The 13,852-nt window shown below is 38.5% G+C and overlaps 2 protein-coding genes across 6 annotated transcripts; both read left to right on the forward strand.

Annotated features, from left to right (window-relative positions):
• Positions 1-3,540: 3,540 nt before the first annotated feature.
• LOC131542577 (type-2 ice-structuring protein-like) lies at positions 3,541-4,942 on the forward strand. 3 transcript variants are annotated; one of them, XM_058779404.1, is made up of 6 exons: positions 3,541-3,638; positions 3,756-3,816; positions 3,996-4,105; positions 4,270-4,392; positions 4,536-4,644; positions 4,774-4,942. In XM_058779404.1, exons 2-6 carry the CDS (start codon positions 3,759-3,761, stop codon positions 4,839-4,841), a joined length of 468 nt encoding a protein of 155 aa, XP_058635387.1. In that variant the 5' UTR covers positions 3,541-3,638; positions 3,756-3,758; the 3' UTR covers positions 4,842-4,942. The 3 variants fall into 3 exon arrangements, with proteins under 3 accessions (XP_058635387.1, XP_058635386.1, XP_058635388.1); XM_058779403.1 differs by having other exon boundaries at positions 3,542-3,638; positions 3,993-4,105; XM_058779405.1 differs by having other exon boundaries at positions 3,545-3,638; positions 4,011-4,105.
• Positions 4,943-12,506: 7,564 nt separating this feature from the next.
• LOC131542615 (type-2 ice-structuring protein-like) lies at positions 12,507-13,852 on the forward strand. Of its 3 annotated transcripts, none has more exons than XM_058779459.1 (6): positions 12,507-12,605; positions 12,723-12,783; positions 12,961-13,070; positions 13,235-13,357; positions 13,501-13,609; positions 13,741-13,852. In XM_058779459.1, the coding sequence occupies exons 2-6, from the start codon at positions 12,726-12,728 to the stop codon at positions 13,806-13,808; spliced, it is 468 nt and encodes a 155-aa protein (XP_058635442.1). In that variant the 5' UTR covers positions 12,507-12,605; positions 12,723-12,725; the 3' UTR covers positions 13,809-13,852. The 3 variants fall into 3 exon arrangements, with proteins under 3 accessions (XP_058635442.1, XP_058635441.1, XP_058635443.1); XM_058779458.1 differs by having other exon boundaries at positions 12,508-12,605; positions 12,958-13,070; XM_058779460.1 differs by having other exon boundaries at positions 12,509-12,605; positions 12,976-13,070.

Here is a 13,852-nt window from a genome sequence, read left to right on the forward strand (position 1 = left end):
TAACAGTAATCTTGGGGTGTAGACTCGTTTAAAGTAATGTAATCATCTTGTTTTAGCCAGGTTTCTGTCAGACAAAGCACATCTAGTTTATGGTCAGTGAACATATCATTTACAAAAAGTGCTTTTGAAGAAAGGGATCTAATATTTAATAAGCCAAGCTTTATCATGTGTTTATCTGTATTATATCGTTTTTTTATTTGTTGAACATCAATTAAATTGTTACTATTACTTTGGTTTGGATGTTTTCTGTATTTTCTAGTTCGGGGAACAGACACAGTCTCTATAGAGTGATATCTAGGTGAAAAAGTTTCTATGTGCTGAGAGTTAACTGACTTTGGTGGCGTGAGGCGGCTAGCAGGCGATCGGTTTAGCCAGTCTGTCTGCTTCCTGACCTGGGCTCCAGTTAGTCAAGTACAAACTCTAAGACTATGTGCCATATTTCTAGAGAGAAGAGCGGCACCACCCCAGGAGGGATGAACACCATCTCTTTTCAACAGGTCAGGTCTGCCCCAAAAATTCTTCCAATTGTCTATAAAGCCTATGTTATTTTGCGGGCACCACTTAGACATCCAGCCATTGGTGTGGCATATCAAGATGCTGATTAGACAGCATGATTATTGCACAGGTGTTTTGCACTGACGACACACACAGCTGATTGCACTGGTCACACACCCTACATAAACCATGAACTTCCTCTTCGCCGAGTATTGTATAGCGTATATCCTAGCGATAGCTACTCCACGGAGCCCACTTAGTTGCCATAGCCTTGCCTTGCCTGTTTTTCCCGTGTTCTGATTCTAGCTCGTGTTTCCTGGATTAACCCTTGCCTTGCCGTTCGGACTCTGTTTGCACCTTTCTTGGATTTTAGCTCGTGTACCTGGATTATCTCTCTGCCTTGCCCCATTTGCTATTGCTCGCCGATCGAAGACCCACGCTTGCCCTAGGAGTACTCTTTGTCTTGTCTCTGCCATACCTGTTTGCCGTTGTTTGACCCTGCCTGTTATGACCATGTCTCTGTTGAGAAATAAAAGCTTGCAAATGGATCCGCACGCCTCTCGTCTCATCGACTCCATTACAGTTTTGTACAAATCGTCATGTTAATTAGAATTCAAATGCATTTTGTTTTATTGACCACAATATCATTGCTATTTGTCCGAGAGGGGCACTCGAGCCCCCAAGAGTTTGATCAGGGTTGGAGCTAAACTCTGTAGCAGATTGGCCCTCCAGGGAAAGATTTGAGGAACCCTGCCCTTGCATTTTCAGACGCAGCTCGAGTTCCTGAAGAGGAACTGGTTTACTCCGCACATGTGTGCAAAAATATTTTGGATTCATAGCCTCCTTAAAATAGTGACTTGTGAATGTACGACAGCACGAATTAACAAGGCTACATCTAGTACCATTGATGCATGTGTCGCGGTCCTACTCGCCCCGCTCCGAGCGGGATTAGAACCGCAGTCTAAAAGCCACGGCCTCTACAGGCCACTTGAGATTGGGGAGTGAGGTTTTACCTGTACAGCACTTACCCGCTGGCCTCTGCTACACATGGCAATGTTTTTCTTCAAACATTTTGGACTATATAAAGGAATGACCATATAAAGTTTTTTTTTTTTTTTTTTTTTTTTTCAGATTGTAAAATTATTGATAATATGTCTGTTGTTCCCCCTTCCTGTTGTTTGTTTGAATGGATGTTATGTTGTTAATCGAAAGACAATAAAAAGTTGATCACAAAAAAAAAAAAAATTAATTGAAAAATAATATAATAATATTGTGTAGTTTATATAATACTACAGACACAGCCAGTTTTACTCATTGAAATATTCAAGAGGCTTCATGAGCGCAGGAGATGCAGATAACATGGGGCACGTTCAGGATCACACGTTTTGCTACGGCTTCCGGGTTGAACAACATGTTTCCTGGAAACGGTGTGCAGCAGGGTTTGAGATACGTTTTCTCTCGTTTGGTGGCTGTGTCAAAAATGTCAGCCCAATCAGCAGCAACTTGTATATAAACCACACGGTATTAAAGAGACAGGCAGCTCGCACAATGGGTCCAAGTGAAGTCATTTAATATGTGTCCGCTGCAGCTCGATATACACAACAATTGAAGATATTAGAAGACATGTTTGTCTTAAGAGTTTTATAGTAACATAGCTTATGTTACATGATGATTATGATTTTGTAAGTAAATGTAATTAACATCAAAATAAATGTTTATTTACATTAAAGGCAAAATAACTGAAATAATAAGAGCACAAGTATAGATCTGGAACTTCTTTAAGTCTGTCTAAATATCATGAAGTAAATGCAATGTCTTGTGGTCCATATCCTTTCCTTAGGAAGGTGTGCTAGACACTGATTAATGTGACATAAAAATACTACATATTTATATATTTTTCTATTGTATTGTGGGTGACACTTTCATAAACGTTTCTATGCTCCACTGATTATATAATGGTAAATATTATAATATCCTACCACAACAACAGTGATCAGCAATAATGATAAGCCTAATACTCACAATAAAAATAATAAGGTCATATAGATCATAACACTGTCTCGGAGGTAAAAAAGTGGATTATCCTTCATCTAAAATGTTTGTCTTTTCATCCTGAAATGCGAGGCAAATGTTGGATCACAATAATGAGGAACCACAGTTTCCACAAATCCTTCACTCGATTGGGATGTTCTCTTTTATTCTGGACAGCAAGGGCAGTGACTGTAACATCCAGCGTATTTTGCAGTATTAAACATATTTATACCGATTTCATCAGGCTCCGAAAATTCTTCAAAAAGAACACAAAGAATGGCTTTCTCAGCTGCCATAGTTGCAACACTTGCGTCATCAGAACAAGGTGTTCAACGCACCATTTCCATTTTGCACCGTTTTTTCGGGGCTGAACGCAGCCATGATCTTGACTCTTAAGAAACTTTAATTAATGCGGTCACATAACAAATCTGCTCCAAAGATCAAATTAAATGAATTGCTAATTACAACATTGAAATAAAAATGTAAAGCCTGTACAAATACTAGAAATCGTGAAAATAAATAATTGGGAATCATGAAAAAAATTTAACAAAAACAGTGCACATTTCATTTATCTATTATACCATTTATGTAGTTTTGTTCGCTGTTTCCTTATAAAAGTCCAGAAGTTTGTCAAGTTTCACGTCAGGTGTCTTTTTTAATTATATGATGTCATTACGTTGCTGATCATGGTTTCGAGTATCGATACAGCTGCCCTTTTTGGGGAACACAAGAACGAGCAGTAATCTCAGACGACTTATTCCAGATATTTTAATCAAATCCACAAATTTGTTTGAAGAACCAAATTAGGCAGAGATCAGTTATCAGGATTAGACGATCTGGACTCTTTCAAATCATCTCAGAAGTATTAAGTGAGGTACAAAGAACAGGTCCCTGAACAGAACAAGGAGTATAAATACTAATGCAAACGAGGGCCTAATGACTTGATAAATTGAACACAGGTGAACTGAATGACGTAATCAGGGCAACTAATGAAAACTAGCTCAAAGGACTTAAACACACTTGATATCAAGTAAAGCATAAAAGCAGAGCTCTTTGTGAAACTCCACAAAATCGTCCTCTGAAATTCTGAAGGTAACGATCTGAAAATCAAGGTGAGTTTTTGGCACAAAGACCTACTGAATAACTTTGTCTTTAAAATACATTGTGAATACAACATGCTCAGTATATGAGTGCAGACAATTCACTTTTTCTGCTTATTAATTGTCAAGTTCATGGCAATGCTGGGAAGTCTGCTGCTCTTCATCATGTTCTCCATGGGAAACACAGAAGGTGAACAAAACGCTTATCTGTTTAAATCCTCATTCCACTTTAAAAACTTGTTCCGCCAAACCTTTGGCATTTTGTAGCTTTATGAAGAGGGATAGTGAGACATATACAGTATTGTGTTGACTCCTATTTGCATAATGAGTGATAATGTGACTATTACAAGACTAACATATGTACAGTAGACCTACCTTATCCAGTTGGTATAGATAAAAACTGCCACTATGGATGGACACCTTTTGGAGACCGCTGCTACAAGTTCTTCTCTCAGTCGATTAGCTGGATCGCAGCAGAGGTAAAGCCTTAGTTACAAGGCAACTTTTTTTTAAAGTAAAACTTCCTTAATTTTTCTTTTTAGAAAACTAGACTGCGCAACTAATCCATCAGAGCAGATTTTGTTAAATGTAAGTGACATCTTGCTAAAGACCACTTATTTTTATTTTTCTAATGTCTCTTTAGAGAAAGTGTATAGATCAGCATGCAAATCTGGCATCTGTGCACAGTGAACTGGAAAACGATTTTCTGTTGAGTCTGGTGCCATCTTCTAAACGATGTTGGTTTGGTGTTCATGATGGTGTACAAGTAAGTTGCGTGGACTAAAGAGATTTATTTGTTTGAGACCATTGTTTCTAATGAAGATGGTTTAACTTCAAAGCCAAACTAAATGAAGTTCTTTATGTAGTCTGAGTACAGAAGAGCACTTTTAATCACTCTTTGCTCTTTAGGAAGGAGCGTGGTTGTGGAGTGATGGAACCCCATATGACTACACCAACTGGTGCGCTGATGAACCTAACAATATTAATGTCGAGAACTGTGGAGAGATCAGCTGGACCTGTAAGAATGCAGTGTAGTTTTTTACTTTCAATTATTTACCATCCTAAAACTTCACAAATAATAACACATTGGCTCCTGTTCTAACACTACTGTAACAATCATAACTTATTTAATTTTTCCACCCTCCAGCTGACCGTTGCTGGAATGATGCTGGCTGTTCTGCCTCAGTGGGCTATGTTTGTGCTAAAGACCTGTGAGATCCTACGCAGTCATCCTGCTCCAGTTACTTTGATTGGACTACATTTAGTTTCTGAACTCCTCTTTACAGAATGTTCTCAACCGATCTCTTAATACTGAAACGCCTCGAATCAATAAAAGCATTAAAGCAAACCTTGTGTGTTGTGGTGTTTAATCAAAATCATGTGTAATATTGTTATGAGAATATGGTTTGTAGAATGGCGTTAGGCATTAAGTGATGTGCTTGTCTTGCTGTAGATGCAGAAAGAAAATTAGTATTTTGCAACTAATGTAATTCTCAGGCATAGATAAAACAAATTTGGTTAATATCAAAACATATTAACTATGCCATTATCATAGCTTGAGAATGCAGTGTAAAAAGAATTTGACAAATTGAATTAAACCTTACTGCATTAAATATTAGAACAACACTACTAAAATTACTTGCACTAGATTTATTTGTAATTACTGACCATCAGCCTCTATCTACGATGGCAATAGTCTTTACATAATGAGAACGGTTTACATGCACTGAACAAAATGACAAACACAACACTTGTTTTTGCCCCATTTTCATGAGCTGAACTCAAAGATCTAGGACTTTTTCTATGTACACAAGGCCTATTTCTCTCAAATATTGTTCACAAATCTGTCTAAATCTGTGTTAGTGAGCACTTCTCCTTGGCCGAGATACTCCATCCACCTCACAGGTGTCAAGTCACCTTTATTTATATAGCGCTTTTACAATACAGATTGTGTCAAAGCACTTAACAGTATCAAATTGGAGGATAGAGTGTCAGTAATGTATAATGATAAGATTAAACACTCAATTTTCAGTTAAAGAAATTTCATTATTGAATTCAGAGATGTCATTGTCTAGCTCAGTTTAGTTTAAATAGTATCTGTGCAATCAAATCGGCGATAATCGCTAGAAATTAAGTGTCCCCAACTGAGCAAGCCAGAGGCGACAGCGGCAAGGAACCAAAACTCCCTCCGAGACAGAATGGAGGAAAAAACCTTGGGAGAAACCAGGCTCAGTCGGGGGGCCAGTTCTCCTCTGACCAGACGAAACCCGCAGTTCAAAAGTTTATATTTCTATTTTAATTTTGTTGCAATTTCTAACAATAGTAGTATTATGTAGTTAGGTATTTTATTATATTTTAGTTATTTTTGGGTGATATATCTGGGGATATATCTCTGGGGGTCATCCGGGCGTCCTGGTCTCCGCCGACGATCAGGGCCGCAGACATCACCTCCCGGCGCCGACCCACCATCTGATCGGACACGGACCGAGAAACAGACTAGGAAAGAAACAGACAAACATTAGCGCAGATGCCATTCAACTTACGATGTAACGAGTACATCGAGTGTTCCCGGTTCCGGTTCATCTAATTAATGCAGCCTAACAATCCTTTAACGGATTTGAATAATAGAAGCGTATTAATGTGTTATGTGTAAGCCAGGCTAAAGAGATGGGTCTTTAATCTAGATTTAAACTGACAGAGTGTGTCTGCCTCCCGAACAGTGTTAGGTAGATTGTTCCAGAGTTTGGGTGCTAAATAGGAAAAGGATCTGCCGTCCGCAGTCGATTTTGATATTCTAGGTATTATCAAACGGCCAGAGTTTTGAGAACGCAGCGGACGTGGAGGACTATAATGCGATAAGAGCTCGCTCAAGTACTGAGGAGCTAAACCATTCAGGGCTTTATAAGTAATTAACAAGATTTTAAAATCTATCCGATGCTTGATAGGGAGCCAGTGCAGTGTTGACAGAACCGGGCTAATATGGTCATATTTCCTGGTTCTAGTAAGGACTCTAGCTGCTGCATTTTGGACTAACTGTAGTTTGTTGATCAAGCGTGCAGAACAACCACCCAATAAAGCATTACAATAGTCTAACCTTGAGGTCATAAACGCATGAATTAACATTTCTGCATTTGACGTTGAGAGCATTGGTCGCAATTTAGATATGCTTTTGAGATGAAAAATGCAGTTTTACAGATGCTAGAAACATGGCTTTCAAATGACAGATTGCTATCGAACAGCACACCTAGGTTCCTGACTGATGAAGAAGAATTGACAGAGCAGCCGTCAAGTGTTAGATAATGTTCTAGGTTACATGTGGGGTTTTAGGTCCGATAATTAACACCTCTGTTTTTCAGAATTTAGCAGTAAAAATTACTCGTCATCCAGTTTTTATATCGACTATGCATTCCGTTAGTTTCTCAATTTGGTGTGTTTCACCGGGCGAAGAAATATAGAGCTGAGTATCATCAGCATAACAGTGAAAGCTAACACCATGTCTCCTGATAATATCTCCCAAGGGTAACATATAGAGCGTGAAAAGTAACGGCCCTAGTACTGAGCCTTGAGGTACTCCATACTGCACTTGTGATCAATATGATACCTCTTCATTCACTGCTACGAACTGATGGCGGTCAGATAAGTACGATTTGAACCATGCTAAGGCGCTTCCACTAATGCCAACATAGTTTTGTAGTCTATTCAAAAGAATGTTGTGGTCGATAGTGTCGAACGCAGCGCTAAGATCCAGTAGAACTAATAAAGAGATACAACCACAATCAGATGATAGAAGCAGGTCATTTGTAACTCTAATGAGAGCAGTCTCAGTACTATGATACGATCTAAATCCTGACTGGAATTCCTCACAGATATCATTTTCTCTAGGAAGGAATATAATTGTGAGGATACTACCTTTCTAGTATCTTTGACAGAAAAGGGAGATTTGAGATCGGTCTGTAATTAACTAGATCTTTGGGGTCAAGTTGTGGTTTTTAATGAGAGGCTTAATAACAGCCAATTTGAAGGTTTTGGGGACATATCCTAATGACAATGATGAATTAATAATAGCCAAAAGAGGATCTATGACTTCTGGAAGCAGCTCTTTTAGTAGTTTAGATGGAATCGGGTCTAACATACATGATGTTGGTTTAGATGATTTAACAAGTTTATACAATTCTTCCTCTCCTACAGTAGAGAATGAGTGGAATTGTTCCTCAGGGGTCTATAGTGCGCTATCTGATGCGATACTGTAGCTGACGGCTGCAGGGATACAATTTTATCTCTGATAGTATCGATCTTGGAAGTGAAGTAGTTCATAAAGTCATTACTGCTATGCTCTTGGGAAATGCCAACACCTGTTGATGCTTGATTTTTCGTTAATTTAGTTACTGTATTGAATAAATATCGGGGTTATGTTTGTTTTCTTCTAGAAGAGACGAAAAGTAATCAGATCTAGCAGTTTTAATGCTTTTCTGTAGGATAGGGTACTTTCCGCCAAGCTAAACGAAATACCTCTAATTTAGTTTTCCTCCAGCTGCGCTCCATTTTCCGGGCTGCTCTCTTTAGGGCACGAGTGTGCTCATTATACCACGGTGTTGGACTCTTATCCTTAATCTTCCTTAAGCGTAAAGGAGCAACCGCATCTAAAGTGCTAGAAAAGAGAGTCCATAGTTCCTGTTACATCATCAAGTTGTTCTGAGCTATTGGATATGCTGAGGAACTGAGATAAATCAGGAAGATTATTTATAAAGCAGTCTTTTGTGGTAGAGGTAATGGTTCTACCATATTTGTAACAAGAAGTTGGCTTTACAGCTTTAGCTATATGGAATATACAGGAGACTAGATAATGATCTGAGATATCATCGCTCTGCTGCAAAATTTCAACGCCACTGACATCAATTCCATGTGACAGTATTAAATCTAGAGTATGATTTCGACAATGAGTAGGTCCTGACACGTGTTGTTTAACACCAATTGAGTTTAGAATGTCTATAAATGCTGATCCCAACGAATCTCTGTCATTATCAACATGGATATTAAAATCACCAACGATTAGGACTTTATCTGCAGTCAGCACTAACTCCGATAGAAGATCAGAAAATTCTTTAATAAAGTCTGTATGGTGCCCTGGTGGCCTGTATACAGTAGCCAGTACAAACATCACAGGATTTATCATTAACACTTGTTTCTTTGGATAACGTTATATGAAGCACCATTACTTGAACGAATTATACTTGAAACCCAACCTCTGAGAGATACTGAAAATATTTCTATAAATTGTAGCAACACCTCCCCCTTTACCTTTTGGACGCGGTTCATGTTCGTAACAGTAATCTTGGGGTGTAGACTCGTTTAAAGTAATGTAATCATCTTGTTTTAGCCAGGTTTCTGTCAGACAAAGCACATCTAGTTTATGGTCAGTGAACATATCATTTACAAAAAGTGCTTTTGAAGAAAGGGATCTAATATTTAATAAGCCAAGCTTTATCATGTGTTTATCTGTATTATATCGTTTTTTTATTTGTTGAACATCAATTAAATTGTTACTATTACTTTGGTTTGGATGTTTTCTGTATTTTCTAGTTCGGGGAACAGACACAGTCTCTATAGAGTGATATCTAGGTGAAAAAGTTTCTATGTGCTGAGAGTTAACTGACTTTGGTGGCGTGAGGCGGCTAGCAGGCGATCGGTTTAGCCAGTCTGTCTGCTTCCTGACCTGGGCTCCAGTTAGTCAAGTACAAACTCTAAGACTATGTGCCATATTTCTAGAGAGAAGAGCGGCACCACCCCAGGAGGGATGAACACCATCTCTTTTCAACAGGTCAGGTCTGCCCCAAAAATTCTTCCAATTGTCTATAAAGCCTATGTTATTTTGCGGGCACCACTTAGACATCCAGCCATTGGTGTGGCATATCAAGATGCTGATTAGACAGCATGATTATTGCACAGGTGTTTTGCACTGACGACACACACAGCTGATTGCACTGGTCACACACCTACATAAACCATGAACTTCCTCTTCGCCGAGTATTGTATAGCGTATATCCTAGCGATAGCTACTCCACGGAGCCCACTTAGTTGCCATAGCCTTGCCTTGCCTGTTTTTCCCGTGTTCTGATTCTAGCTCGTGTTTCCTGGATTAACCCTTGCCTTGCCGTTCGGACTCTGTTTGCACCTTTCTTGGATTTTAGCTCGTGTACCTGGATTATCTCTCTGCCTTGCCCCATTTGCTATTGCTCGCCGATCGAAGACCCACGCTTGCCCTAGGAGTACTCTTTGTCTTGTCTCTGCCATACCTGTTTGCCGTTGTTTGACCCTGCCTGTTATGACCATGTCTCTGTTGAGAAATAAAAGCTTGCAAATGGATCCGCACGCCTCTCGTCTCATCGACTCCATTACAGTTTTGTACAAATCGTCATGTTAATTAGAATTCAAATGCATTTTGTTTTATTGACCACAATATCATTGCTATTTGTCCGAGAGGGGCACTCGAGCCCCCAAGAGTTTGATCAGGGTTGGAGCTAAACTCTGTAGCAGATTGGCCCTCCAGGGAAAGATTTGAGGAACCCTGCCCTTGCATTTTCAGACGCAGCTCGAGTTCCTGAAGAGGAACTGGTTTACTCCGCACATGTGTGCAAAAATATTTTGGATTCATAGCCTCCTTAAAATAGTGACTTGTGAATGTACGACAGCACGAATTAACAAGGCTACATCTAGTACCATTGATGCATGTGTCGCGGTCCTACTCGCCCGCTCGGCGGGATTAGAACCGCAGTCTAAAAGCCACGGCCTCTACAGGCCACTTGAGATTGGGGAGTGAGGTTTTACCTGTACAGCACTTACCCGCTGGCCTCTGCTACACATGGCAATGTTTTTCTTCAAACATTTTGGACTATATAAAGGAATGACCATATAAAGTTTTTTTTTTTTTTTTCAGATTGTAAAATTATTGATAATATGTCTGTTGTTCCCCCTTCCTGTTGTTTGTTTGAATGGATGTTATGTTGTTAATCGAAAGACAATAAAAAGTTGATCACAAAAAAAAAAAATAATTAATTGAAAAATAATATAATAATATTGTGTAGTTTATATAATACTACAGACACAGCCAGTTTTACTCATTGAAATATTCAAGAGGCTTCATGAGCGCAGGAGATGCAGATAACATGGGGCACGTTCAGGATCACACGTTTTGCTACGGCTTCCGGGTTGAACAACATGTTTCCTGGAAACGGTGTGCAGCAGGGTTTGAGATACGTTTTCTCTCGTTTGGTGGCTGTGTCAAAATGTCAGCCCAATCAGCAGCAACTTGTATATAAACCACACGGTATTAAAGAGACAGGCAGCTCGCACAATGGGTCCAAGTGAAGTCATTTAATATGTGTCCGCTGCAGCTCGATATACACAACAATTGAAGATATTAGAAGACATGTTTGTCTTAAGAGTTTTATAGTGACATAGCTTATGTTACATGATGATTATGATTTTGTAAGTAAATGTAATTAACATCAAAATAAATTCACAAGAGCAAGTATATTGTTTGTACATGTTTATTTACATTAAAGGCAAAATAACTGAAATAATAAGAGCACAAGTATAGATCTGGAACTTCTTTAAGTCTGTCTAAATATCATGAAGTAAATGCAATGTCTTGTGGTCCATATCCTTTCCTTAGGAAGGTGTGCTAGACACTGATTAATGTGACATAAAAATACTACATATTTATATATTTTTCTATTGTATTGTGGGTGACACTTTCATAAACGTTTCTATGCTCCACTGATTATATAATGGTAAATATTATAATATCCTACCACAACAACAGTGATCAGCAATAATGATAAGCCTAATACTCACAATAAAAATAATAAGGTCATATAGATCATAACACTGTCTCGGAGGTAAAAAAGTGGATTATCCTTCATCTAAAATGTTTGTCTTTTCATCCTGAAATGCGAGGCAAATGTTGGATCACAATAATGAGGAACCACAGTTTCCACAAATCCTTCACTCGATTGGGATGTTCTCTTTTATTCTGGACAGCAAGGGCAGTGACTGTAACATCCAGCGTATTTTGCAGTATTAAACATATTTATACCGATTTCATCAGGCTCCGAAAATTCTTCAAAAAGAACACAAAGAATGGCTTTCTCAGCTGCCATAGTTGCAACACTTGCGTCATCAGAACAAGGTGTTCAACGCACCATTTCCATTTTGCACCGTTTTTTCGGGGCTGAACGCAGCCATGATCTTGACTCTTAAGAAACTTTAATTAATGCGGTCACATAACAAATCTGCTCCAAAGATCAAATTAAATGAATTGCTAATTACAACATTGAAATAAAAATGTAAAGCCTGTACAAATACTAGAAATCGTGAAAATAAATAATTGGGAATCATGAAAAAAATTTAACAAAAACAGTGCACATTTCATTTATCTATTATACCATTTATGTAGTTTTGTTCGCTTGGCTGTTTCCTTATAAAAGTCCAGAAGTTTGTCAAGTTTCACGTCAGGTGTCTTTTTTAATTATATGATGTCATTACGTTGCTGATCATGGTTTCGAGTATCGATACAGCTGCCCTTTTGGGGAACACAAGAGCGAGCAGTAATCTCAGGCGACTTATTCCAGATATTTTAATCAAATCCACAAATTTGTTTGAAGAACCAAATTAGGCAGAGATCAGTTATCAGGATTAGACGATCTGGACTCTTTCAAATCATCTCAGAAGTATTAAGTGAGGTACAAAGAACAGGTCCCTGAACAGAACAAGGAGTATAAATACTAATGCAAACGAGGGCCTAATGACTTGATAAATTGAACACAGGTGAACTGAATGACGTAATCAGGGCAACTAATGAAAACTAGCTCAAAGGACTTAAACACACTTGATATCAAGTAAAGCATAAAAGCAGAGCTCTTTGTGAAACTCCACAAAATCGTCCTCTGAAATTCTGAAGGTAACGATCTGAAAATCAAGGTGAGTTTTTGGCACAAAGACCTACTGAATAACTTTGTCTTTAAAATACATTGTGAATACAACATGCTCAGTATATGAGTGCAGACAATTCACTTTTTCTGCTTATTAATTGTCAAGTTCATGGCAATGCTGGGAAGTCTGCTGCTCTTCATCATGTTCTCCATGGGAAACACAGAAGGTGAACAAAACGCTTATCTGTTTAAATCCTCATTCCACTTTAAAACTTGTTCCGCCAAACCTTTGGCATTTTGTAGCTTTATGAAGAGGATAGTGAGACATATACAGTATTGTGTTGACTCCTATTTGCATAATGAGTGATAATGTGACTATTACAAGACTAACATATGTACAGTAGACCTACCTTATCCAGTTGGTATAGATAAAAACTGCCACTATGGATGGACACCTTTTGGAGACCGCTGCTACAAGTTCTTCTCTCAGTCGATTAGCTGGATCGCAGCAGAGGTAAAGCCTTAGTTACAAGGCAACTTTTTTTTAAAGTAAAACTTCCTTAATTTTTCTTTTTAGAAAACTAGACTGCGCAACTAATCCATCAGAGCAGATTTTGTTAAATGTAAGTGACATCTTGCTAAAGACCACTTATTTTTATTTTTCTAATGTCTCTTTAGAGAAAGTGTATAGATCAGCATGCAAATCTGGCATCTGTGCACAGTGAACTGGAAAACGATTTTCTGTTGAGTCTGGTGCCATCTTCTAAACGATGTTGGTTTGGTGTTCATGATGGTGTACAAGTAAGTTGCGTGGACTAAAGAGATTTATTTGTTTGAGACCATTGTTTCTAATGAAGATGGTTTAACTTCAAAGCCAAACTAAATGAAGTTCTTTATGTAGTCTGAGTACAGAAGAGCACTTTTAATCACTCTTTGCTCTTTAGGAAGGAGCGTGGTTGTGGAGTGATGGAACCCCATATGACTACACCAACTGGTGCGCTGATGAACCTAACAATATTAATGTCGAGAACTGTGGAGAGATCAGCTGGACCTGTAAGAATGCAGTGTAGTTTTTTTTACTTTCAATTATTTACCATCCTAAAACTTCACAAATAATAACACATTGGCTCCTGTTCTAACACTACTGTAACAATCATAACTTATTTAATTTTTCCACCCTCCAGCTGACCGTTGCTGGAATGATGCTGGCTGTTCTGCCTCAGTGGGCTATGTTTGTGCTAAAGACCTGTGAGATCCTCGCAGTCATCCTGCTCCAGTTACTTTGATTGGACTACA

The sequence above is a fragment of the Onychostoma macrolepis genome, chromosome 06 (assembly GCF_012432095.1).
Source record: "Onychostoma macrolepis isolate SWU-2019 chromosome 06, ASM1243209v1, whole genome shotgun sequence".
Lineage (NCBI taxonomy): Eukaryota > Metazoa > Chordata > Actinopteri > Cypriniformes > Cyprinidae > Onychostoma > Onychostoma macrolepis.

What these genes read in the sequence shown, in the direction of transcription:
- LOC131542577 (XM_058779403.1), top strand. Translation starts at nt 3,759, where the DNA reads ATGGCAATGCTGGGAAGTCTGCTGCTCTTCATCATGTTCTCCATGGGA. An exon ending in CTCCATGGGAAACACAGAAG is followed by an intron (nt 3,817 to 3,992) that starts GTGAACAAAACG and finishes ACATATGTACAG; the next exon opens with TAGACCTACCTTATCCAGTT. An exon ending in TTAGCTGGATCGCAGCAGAG is followed by an intron (nt 4,106 to 4,269) that starts GTAAAGCCTTAG and finishes ATGTCTCTTTAG; the next exon opens with AGAAAGTGTATAGATCAGCA.
- LOC131542615 (XM_058779458.1), top strand. Translation starts at nt 12,726, where the DNA reads ATGGCAATGCTGGGAAGTCTGCTGCTCTTCATCATGTTCTCCATGGGA. An exon ending in GTGTTCATGATGGTGTACAA is followed by an intron (nt 13,358 to 13,500) that starts GTAAGTTGCGTG and finishes TTTGCTCTTTAG; the next exon opens with GAAGGAGCGTGGTTGTGGAG. An exon ending in TGGAGAGATCAGCTGGACCT is followed by an intron (nt 13,610 to 13,740) that starts GTAAGAATGCAG and finishes TCCACCCTCCAG; the next exon opens with CTGACCGTTGCTGGAATGAT.